At 37.7% G+C, this 11,046-nt stretch overlaps 2 protein-coding genes and 1 pseudogene across 2 annotated transcripts; 1 reads left to right on the forward strand and 2 right to left on the reverse strand.

Moving 5' to 3' along the window:
• The first annotated feature begins 454 nt into the window (after window positions 1-454).
• Window positions 455-3,882, forward strand: LOC122001514 (calcium-dependent protein kinase 10-like). Its single transcript, XM_042556289.1, has 7 exons — window positions 455-1,700; window positions 2,251-2,394; window positions 2,510-2,662; window positions 2,810-2,925; window positions 3,027-3,194; window positions 3,319-3,543; window positions 3,613-3,882. Exons 1-7 carry the CDS (start codon window positions 890-892, stop codon window positions 3,733-3,735), a joined length of 1,740 nt encoding a protein of 579 aa, XP_042412223.1. The 5' UTR covers window positions 455-889; the 3' UTR covers window positions 3,736-3,882.
• Window positions 3,883-3,922: 40 nt separating this feature from the next.
• On the reverse strand, window positions 3,923-5,119 carry LOC122001515 (probable carboxylesterase 8). Its single transcript, XM_042556290.1, has one exon. It carries the CDS (start codon window positions 5,110-5,112, stop codon window positions 4,042-4,044), a length of 1,071 nt encoding a protein of 356 aa, XP_042412224.1. The 5' UTR covers window positions 5,113-5,119; the 3' UTR covers window positions 3,923-4,041.
• A 2,592-nt stretch (window positions 5,120-7,711) lies between these two features.
• LOC122003311 lies at window positions 7,712-7,815 on the reverse strand (annotated as a pseudogene).
• Window positions 7,816-11,046: the final 3,231 nt, after the last annotated feature.

Here is an 11,046-nt window from a genome sequence, read left to right on the forward strand (position 1 = left end):
AGGCTTGGCCAAATATTAGATCATGAGCTTTTCAGAAGGAATGCACTCAATGTTGGATTTTTGGCCAACAACTTGGGTATACAATATTTCTGAAAGTATGAATTTGAGTTACATATTAGACATTAATTGAGTTATAATAATAATGATTAAGGTAGAATGTAACCCTAGCTATGAAACCTTAGCATAGTGGAAATATAATGAAGTGTCAGTGTCAACAGCGATTCAGAATGTGTCAATGACTAGTCACATTTTTCACTTTGCTGGGGATTTCTTACCTCGCCACTCATCCATTAAATTATCTTTTATTAATATTTTATTTAATAATATTTATTATAAATATTTTTGTAAAATCAGATCATCAAGTCAACTATTTTTTATTCTTTTTTAATCGTATCAATAAACTTTAATAGCGTTTTTTCTATCTACAAATTAACAATTTTTATTTATTTATTTTCCGTTGATCCCCCTTAAGGCCTTCTCCTTCCTCCGCGCGCTCTCCGTTCTCCCCGCATTTCTTCTTCTTCTTCTTCATCAATTTTGGATGGTGTTCTTCTCCATCAATCGAGGAACTTTTCGTCGTTTCTTCTTCTTCTTCTTCTTCTTCTTCTTCTTCTTCTTTTTTATTTTTTATTTTTTGGTTGTTGTTGTTGCACGCAATGATGGGAGCCGTCTCTTCCTACCCAAAGGAAAAGGCCTTTTTGTGATTCCTCGTTGTTTTCCTCCATTTTTAACGGTTTTCATCGTATAGATCTCGAATGCACATCCGTTCTTGTGTGCAAGATCCATTTCGATCTTAAAGCCGTTGGTTCGGAGGCCATCTCGATCGGTCTACAGGTGTTTGATCTAATGCCGAAGAGACGTCAATGGGACCATTGATCGCTCAATCGTGATGGGGAATCTGTGTGTCGTCCCACGCTTCTCCAAGAGTGGATTCTTCCAATCCTTGTCCGCTATTCTGTGGCGCAACCGATCGAAGCAAGACGCTCTTCCTGTTTCCAATGGAAAGGGGCAGAAAGGCGAGGCATCCTTGCCCTCGCCCTTGCCCTGCCCAGCTGAACCAGTCGTCGAAGCGCCCCAACTAATCAAGATCCAGGAGAACGGGGCAAAGCCGGCGCCCATTCGATCATCGACAGATCGACCCGATAGGCCCACCCATGCGAAGAGAGGTTCCAGTGTCGCCGGACTGCAAGTCGACTTCGTGCTTAAGCGCCAAACCGAGAACTTGAAGAACCTCTACAGCTTAGGCAGGAAGCTTGGACAGGGACAATTTGGCACGACATATCTATGCGTAGAGAAGGCGAGCGGAAAGGAGTTTGCTTGCAAGTCCATTCTGAAGAGGAAGTTGACAATGGAGGAGGATGTGGAGGATGTGAGGAGGGAGATCCAGATAATGCATCACTTGGCTGGCCACCCAAATGTGATCTCAATCAAGGAGGCTTATGAAGACGCAGTGGCTGTTCATGTTGTGATGGAGCTCTGTGCAGGCGGTGAATTGTTTGATAGAATCATTCAAAAGGGCCATTACACAGAGAGGAAGGCGGCAGAGCTTGCAAGGGTGATCGTAGGAGTTGTGGAGGCTTGCCATTCCATGGGAGTCATGCACCGCGATTTGAAGCCCGAAAATTTTCTCTTCGTTAACCAATTGGAGGATGCACCCCTCAAAACAATCGACTTCGGATTGTCTATTTTCTTCCGGCCAGGTACTATTTTATTGTTGTCGTTAAATTCTAGTTGAAGCTCACGGTGAAGCTTAATTTGCTCCTTCATGTTTATGCTCATGCACCTACACTATTTTATCAAGGACAATTTTCAAAATGCCCCCCCCCCAAAGCTTGATTAACTATAAACACCTCCTAAGTTTCGATTTTGTTGTCAAAACGCTTCCTCTCCATTAACAAATGAATTTTTTAGGTTGTAGTTTAGAATGGTAAAATAGTTATTTTGATCTTCGACAGGTAGCATTTTGACAACAAAATGGAAAGCTTACGGGGCAATAAGTATCATGCTTTAATATATTTATTCCATATAATCACGGTTATTGCCTTGTTGGATTCATAGGATATCCATCATTTAGGGTAAATCTTGACCATAAGATTGTAAGATCCTATGGTTAAATTAAAATCTTGACTAATTTGACTTAGAGGACAACAGAGTTAATCAAAAGATGAGTTTGCTCTATATAATTTTGTTGTGTTACTTGTTATGAATTGTTTCCTTCCAGTGTATTATTTAGCAGATTCCCCTTTTCAGGAGAGATCTTCACTGATGTTGTCGGTAGCCCTTACTATGTTGCTCCTGAAGTCCTAAAGAAACGCTATGGTCAAGAGGCAGATGTATGGAGTGCTGGAGTCATCATTTATATTCTTCTTAGTGGAGTTCCTCCATTTTGGGCTGGTGAGAAGTTGTTCCTCAGTTTTATCAGCATAGTGTTTATGTATATATCGTTACGTAGACAACACTTTATTATGTGCTATCATTCTAACTATATTTGTTATAATTTGTCCTTCAGAAACAGAGCAAGGTATTTTTGAAGAGGTATTGCATGGTAATGTTGATTTTCAGTCAGATCCATGGCCTAGCATCTCAGAGAGTGTGAAAGATCTAATAAAAGGAATGCTCGTTAGGGATCCCAAGCAGCGGTTGAGTGCCCATCAAGTTCTGTGTAAGTACTTATTTTTATGTAGAGATAGGATTGAGTTAGCTAAAAGCTAGTTTGCTTTCGAAGTTTTATTGTTTGCAAGAGAAAACTATGATGATCTAGTTCTATGGTGAATTGTGTTTGCGGAGCTTGCTTTTGGTTTCCTGTCAGGTCATCCGTGGGTGCAAACAGATGGAGTCGCCCCTGATAGGCCTCTAGATTCTGCTGTTCTATCTCGACTGAAACAATTCTCTGCCATGAATAAGCTGAAGAAGATGGCTATCAGAGTAAACTTTTAAAATTGATTTTGAAGAATTCATATCATACTTTTATTGCAACTATGATGTATTTGTCGAGGTAATGTTGTTCTAAAATGGTTTTTCTGTAGGTGATTGTTGAACATCTTTCTGAAGATGAAATTGTTGGCCTTAGAGAAATGTTCAAGATGATAGACACGGACAATAGCGGGCAGATAACATTCGAAGAACTCAAAGTTGGATTAGAGAGGGTTGGTGCAAATCTAAAGGAGTCAGAAATCTATGCACTTATGCAAGCGGTAAGTAATTCAAAGATAAGCAAGCTATTCTAGTGTTAATCACTTCTTATTCCAAAAGCTAGTTAGTTTTTACACTCAGATCTCCTCCTTATCCATATATTTCTTGAAATTTGGAAAATTTTAGGCAGATGTTGATAACAGTGGAACTATTGATTACGGCGAGTTTGTTGCTGCAACTTTGCACCTAAACAAGATAGAGAGGGAGGACCATTTGTTCAAGGCCTTCTCCTACTTCGACAAAGATGGGAGTGGATATATAACTCAAGATGAACTGCAACAGGCTTGTGAAGAGTTCGGCATAGCCGATGTCAAGCTAGAGGACATGATTAAAGAAGTTGATCAAGATAATGTAACCCTCTACAAAACTAACTATCATAAAGATAAGTTTCTCACCTCTGGATATCTTTCATTTTTGCAGGATGGACGAATAGATTACAATGAATTCGTAGCCATGATGCATAAAGGAAACAATGGACTCGACAAGAAAGGGATGCAAGCGAATTTCAGTATTGGTTTTAGAGATGCATTGAAGATTGGTTGACAAGGAAATTTTGCTAAGATTTCTTATCATTCTTTTTGTTTCTTTGTTTGTAACTATTATCGAGAGTTTTAGGAGCTAAAGTTGTATTTTGTTGTATGTATGGATGATTATCAGTGCAAAATAGTTTGGAGTTACGTATACTTAATTCAGTGCAAAATCACATAACAAATCGTTTTAATTTCTGATGAAGACGGAAAAGTTTTAGAGAATTCACATGAATTCTTTATTTCAATAGGAGGAATTTTTCTATGTTTAAGAGTGAAAAGCACAGAGTACCTCAAAACAAAGATGATGATGTTGTTTTAATTACAGCGTCTGCGATTCGATCGGAGCAGAAGGAGGTGCTTCAGCACCACCGTCGCCGCAGATGAACTTTTTTGCCTCCGCCACCGCTTCCGCTTCCTTGCTGGGATCGATCAGCTCGACGCCGTGACAGCCGTCGGACTCCAAGCTCGTCACCACGATCACTCCCCTCCTCTGCAACAACCTCGCGAACTCCTTTTGCCGGTCAAGAAGTGGATCTCCGGTATGTCCTCTGACCAAGCACGGCGGGAAATCACGCAGTCCGGCGAATAGCTTCTCTTCGTTCTTAAACGGGTTGGAGTACTCGTGGTCCCTGTCGACGCCCTCCGGCAACGCCAGCTCCCACATTAAGTCGTTCTCCGCCAAAGATAGGATCTTGCCATTCTTCAGCCTCTCCTCGGAATCAGTCCTCTCGATTCCTCCGAAGTAAGGCTGGTCCAGCACCAGGCCAGCGATGCTCAGCGGGGCCAAGGAGTCCTGGATCGCCGCCGCCCGGAGGGCGGCGTGGAAGGCGATGGTCGCGCCCGCGCTGTCGCCCATGAGGAAGCAGCGGGAGAAGTCGGCGCATTCGGTGAGCGGGAAGGGGAGGTTTCCCTCCGCAGAGGCCCCCGTGGCGTGGGCCCGGAGCCAGAAGAGGGCGTCGAGGGCGTCCTCGAAGGCAGCGGGCAGGCGGTGCTCCGGAGCGAGGCGGTAGTCGACGGAGAGGACGACGGCGGGGAGGGCAGCCGCGAGGCGGGAGCAGAGGCCGTGGAAGGGGGAGGAAGCGGCTCGGAAGATGATGAATCCGCCACCGTGGATGTAGACGATGACCGGGAGCTTGGATCCGGCGGGAGGCAAAGAGGGTAAGGGGAGGAAGAGTCGAATACCGGTGCGGCGGGCGGAGTCGAGCGGGAGGTCGCGGCAGAGGACGGCGGCGTCGGAGGAGGGAGGAGAAAGGGGGAAAATGGCGTCTCTGGTGAGGGAGCCATCGGCGTTACGGGAGATCCTCAAAACCTTGTAGGGATCCATGGCGGTGCAATCACTCTTCTTTCCGCCATAAAAGATCGCGATACAGCTTTTAAAGGAGAATTCCATCTGAACCAGCGCCGGTTGTTCAACGGTTACAATTTCATTTTATATTATTAACGAATATTAATTTTTACTTATTATTATTATTATTATTATTATTATTATTATTCGGATGAAATAATTCAACAGTGTGGATGGTCCCAACCTTTCTTTCAACAAATATTTTTGAATATTTATAGATTAATTTAATGTGCTATATGCATGCAGTTAACAAATCTTTATTGATTCTAAAATAATTAGCTACCGTATTTAAATAATTACTAAGTACTATGATTTTTTTTTAAAAAAAGATATATTTATTTTCTTTAATAGGGAGAATTGACTTAGTTATAATAGGTACGTTCCTTTTTAACGTTAGACTAAAAAAGGTACATTTAATCAATTATATTTAATCTTTTGTAGTAGTTGGCTATAATATGGAAACAAATTAATAATCTTACTCGATTAATTGTAATCGATTATAGACAAATAATTATGTCAATAACATAATTGGAGGAATAGTTGATACCCATTTAATGTAGATTAAAATTTTAGATTAAATAATTTAATTAATTATATTTAATTATTTTTAATGATTGATAATTATTATATAGGAACAAATCAATAGGAAAATATTTATTAATTGGACAAATTAATAGGAAAATATATATACATATATAGAAAACTGATATTTTTTTTTAACAAGGTACGAAAATATATTTATTAGGGAGAAATGTACTGATCTGCATTATGCACTGAATATACATTTAGTAATATTCATATATTATTAAAAATAAGTCATTTGTTGATATTAGCATAAAGTTCTTGTAGATTTAGTATAGTGTCTTTTTCGCTCCACAAGGATCAAGATCAAATGAATATTCATATTTTTTCTATCGAAGAAAGATATATCTATGATCTATCCATGAATAATGGTCGAGTAAAATATAAATTATTAGATATTCGGATAAAAAAGATAACAAAATTCTTAACTATTCAATAAGACTTGATCACACTATGGGTATGTTTGGTTCGGGGTTATTCTTGATAACCTTAGTTATTCATCTAAAGTTATCAACAAAAACCTTATTTGGTTTAGGTATTCGATGATTCCCGAGTAATGTTCCATGCTCTACACGTCAGCAAAAGGGTCATGTAGCCCAGAATCGGAAAATCTCAGAAAACTAAGGTTTTTCTTGATTTCGGAGTTAACGAATTTTTTTTTACCAAAAATACCCTTCGATAAGAAAAAACATGGAAAAAAGAGAAAAAATATAAAAAAAATATTAAAAAATATAAAATAAAAATAAAAAATGTTTAAAAAATTTTAAAAATAAATATTTTTTTTAAATTTTTTTTAAAAATATAAATTTTAAAAATAAAAAATTTTTAAAAAAAATTTAAAAATTAAAAATTAAAAAAATTTAAAAATTAAAAAAATTTAAAAAATTTTAAAATTTTAAAAAATTAAAAAAAAAATAATTTTTTAAAAAAAATCAAAAAATTTAAAAATAAAATAAATAAAAAAAATTAAAATTTAAAATATGTAAAAAAATAAAATAAAATATAAATATAAATAATATAAAAAAATATAAAAACATTAAAAAAATAAAAAAACACATAAAAAAGTAAAAAAAATATACAAGAAAAAAAAAACTAAAAAAATATAAAAAAATAAATAATAATAATAATAATATGTATAGTTGATTTTGTAATTGAGGGTAATACGGTAAAATATTAAACTAAGGTATTCATTAAAACCTTCAAACAAACAAGTTTTTGTTACATTATGTACGTTGAACCGAACAACATTTGGTTATGTTTTATTCCCCATAACCTTGGTTATGTGATTACCTGGTAATCACATAACTAAGGTTATACATGATAACTTGAACCAAAAGCACCCTATATATAATGGTCATTAAAATCTTATATATTCTTTTATTATTATTCCTGGGCAACGCACAGGTTATCAGTGCATTTTTTCTTTATTTTTTTAAAAATCAACATTTTCTTGAATAAAAATCCCAACTACATTATTATAACTCGTAAAATCTTAAAAAAATTTTGCTTAAATACTATAACCAAATTGGAAAACCTAAACCCTAGGGTAAAGAATTAAAAAAACTATATTAAAATTTTTTAAAATGTTACCTATAGGGTTCAAGCAATTCCCAACCGGATTATAGTGTTCAGTTAAAAGAAAAATTAATAATTAAAAATGAAAAAATTAGGGTGCGTTTGGTTTGCGTGTTTTTCATTTTTATTTTTTGGAAAACATGTGTTTTCTAGAAAATAGAAAATATTTTTAGACATTCTCTATTTTTCTAAAAAAAACTATCTATTTTTTAGAAAATAGATATAGAAAATGCAAACCAAACATCATTTTTTTAGAAATACGTGTTTTTCAAAAAATGAAAATAGAACATGCACAAATCACATTTACGGGCATAGTAATGTGTTTACGGGGTATAGTAATATATTTAAAATTTATATTTTAGAGAATGTTGATTTTTAAAAATGATTGTTTTTTTTAAAATACTAATTTTCTCTGTATATATATAAACAAAAAAATATAATTACGTATTTCAAGCACCAGCGTTGCATGTGTAATATAATATATGAAATAGACTCTCATAATAAAAAATTAATTTAATTTTTTATATCAAATAGTAAATTGATAAGAACAGATATTACACTTGATTATAGCCAAAAGGCCGAGAAACATATGCTTTTTAGCGTTGTCCGCCCAAGGTATTTATAGAAGTTTCTCCACACACAGTGTTTCCAATCTTAAGATATGAGACTAAAGTGAATCATGATAGTGTGTTAGGGTCGAAATGTGCTAGAGGGGGGAGGGGGTGAATAGCTCGTCGTGTGCTTGTCGTCTTGCTTCTTGGTGATGATAGGCAACAGAAAATACAAGAAATAAAAATACAACGCTAACATGGAGGATTTACTTGGTATCCACCTCAAGAAGAAGTGACTAATCCAAGGATCCACACACGACACGCACTCTCCGCTATGAAAACACTCCTTTACGATAACTACCGAAGGCGGAGAAACCTGTACAGGACTCACACACAAAGATACACAAGAAGAACAAAATACAAGCTAATACAATAGGAAACCTTACAAGATTTATACGGTAAAACCCCTAGCTTGCCTTTCTTCTTGTGTATTGTTGCCTCTTGAACGTTGGAAGTGCACCAGCACTTGTTTTCAAGAGCCTCCAAGAACTGGCTGTGAGCTGTGGAGATGTCGCAGTAAGGATCGGAGAAGAATCGGGTGAAAGTCTACTGAAGAAAACGCTCGTAACGGCATTATCCAGCGCCAACGGTCGGACCCCAATCGATTGGATTACTCTCAATCGATTGGGGAGACTTTGGATCGATCGATTAATCGATCCAGAGCACCTCTGTGCTCTTGGAAATCATTTGAATCGATTGTCCAATTGATTCAACATGTCTCACGATTTTCCAACGCTCCAATCGATCGGGTGATCGATTGGGAGGGCTTATGTGTGACAAACCCAGCTTCCCAATCGATCAATGAATCGATTGGGAGTAGAGTTTATCGCGGGACACACCCAATCGATCAACCGATCGATTGAGCATGATTCAATCGATCGGTTGATCGATTGATTTCAACTTGATTTGCTCTAATCAAGTCCCAAGCCCTTAAATCTCAACATCTGGTCAACCATGACCTGTTGGAATATCATGCCTAGAATTTGGTCACTCTCGACCTATTAGGACTTCCTCACTAAGTGTTCGGTCAATCTCTTTGACCCACTTGGACTTTTCTCCTCGTGACAAGTATCCGGTCAACCCTTTGACCTACTTGGACTTCTCAATACCAGGTGTCCGGTCAACCTTGACCCACCTGGATTTCCACGTGCCTGGCTTCACGCACCAGGACTTTCCTTCTGCCTAGCTTCACTCACTAGGACTTCCCATCTGCCTGGCTCCACTCACCAGGACTTTCACCTAGCTTCACTCACAAGGGTTTCTCATCTGCCTGGCTTCACTCACAAGGACTTTCCATTTGTCTGGCTTCACTCACCAGGACTTTCACCTAGCTTCACTCACTAGGGTTCCCATCTGCCTAGCTTCAATCACTAGGTCTTTCACCTGGCTTCAGTCACCAGGATTTTCCAACTGTCTGGCTTCACTCACCAGGACTTCTCCTCTGCCTAGCTTCACTCACTAGGTCTTTCGCCTAGCTTCATTCACCAGGATTTTGCAATTGCCTAGCTTTACTCACCAGGACTTCTCAGTCAAGTATCCAGTCAGTCTTGACCTACTTGACTCTTCTTCATATGTAACTGGCCAACCTTGACCAGAGGAGAATTGTACCAACAATCTCCCCAAATGAACGATTGCACCTGCAATCTCTATGTATTATCAGTCTCTATGTATTATCAAACATCAAAACCCAAGCATCAAGACTCAAGCTTGAGCCATCTCAAGCTTAGTCAACCAGGTCAACCTTGACAATCTCCCCCTTTTTGATGTTTGACAATACCTTTAAGTTAGGCTAATCCCATAGTCTCAACTTCCTTTCCTGCCAAAGTATGAATGAGGGTTTACTTCATTCTCCCCCTTTCCTAGAGGGCAAATTCCCTCTTTAGGTAATGAAGACCTAACTTAAACCCTACATTCTCCCCATATTGGCACACATCAAAAAGAACTCTCCCCCTAAAGAGTTACTCACCGTTGTTCACAACTTCACTTGTTGGACACAACACTACAATGAACGTCCCATACCCTTCACTGTATTAAATGCTCACTCTAGAGCATTAACCAATCCAACAATGAATGTCTCATACCCTTCACTGTATTAAATGCTCACCCTGGAGCATTATTCCACATTATAATGCTCATCCTAGTATTAGTTAGAGCCTAGAGCCAATCATTCGATGATTGTATTATGGACTTATTGTATTATATTCATATTTATATAAATAAAGGTATGTGTTTTTGGTTATTATACTTACTTGTATTGGTGTCAAATAAACTAAGTATAATAATGTCCTTGAGTAAAAGGTTCTCACCTATATCAATCGGTTAGTTGAACCGATAGTGAGATGATATAGGGAACACTACTCTTAATCATTCCTAGTCGAGTATTAACATTCAGGGACAATGTTAATGCAATAAGACTAGCATGTAGGTCAGCTCGATGACTTGATCTCACAAGTCATGGATATAGAGATATCAAGTTGACACATGGGTATACATTGGAGAATGTATACTGAATGACCCGCCATAAGAAAGTATCATGGATCGTTATATGAGTGTCATATACTTTCTCATGTGGCTATTAGTATGACTACTAGTGCTTAGACCTGAAGTCACCATGGATCCCTACATAAGGAGTTATGTACTTTGGTTTCGTCAAACGTCACCCGTAACTGAGTGGACTATAAAGGCGATTACTGGGTATGTAACGAATTATGCAGAGGGACGTGAGTGATGTATATGGGATTTATCCCTCCTATATGACGGGGGCGACATCGATATTCTTGATAGAGTGAGACCACGAAGTGCATGGCCATGCCCAAATGAGTCAATATGAGATATTGAGCTCATTTGATTTAGTGAGTCTACTTGGAGTTCAAGATTTAGATTGATCAGAGGATGACATGGTCTATGCCTCACATTGATCAATCTAGATGTCTAGGATAAAAGGACACTTGTCATATATTGTGAGGAGTCACAATTAGTAGTCACAAGGTGATGTTGGATCTCAACATTCTTGTAACTTGGGTAGTAATGATGTATTGCTAGATACCGCTCATTACTTATGCTTCTAAATGAGTTTAGGGGCATTGCCAACGTTACAAGAACCTATTGGGTCACACACAAAGAACAAGTGGATGGAGATTATGTTCATATGATGAATCAAGAGGATTAGATTCATTTGATAAATCAAATTGGATTAAGAGTAATTCTAATT

This window comes from Zingiber officinale, chromosome 7A (genome assembly GCF_018446385.1).
Source record: "Zingiber officinale cultivar Zhangliang chromosome 7A, Zo_v1.1, whole genome shotgun sequence".
Classification (NCBI taxonomy): domain Eukaryota; kingdom Viridiplantae; phylum Streptophyta; class Magnoliopsida; order Zingiberales; family Zingiberaceae; genus Zingiber; species Zingiber officinale.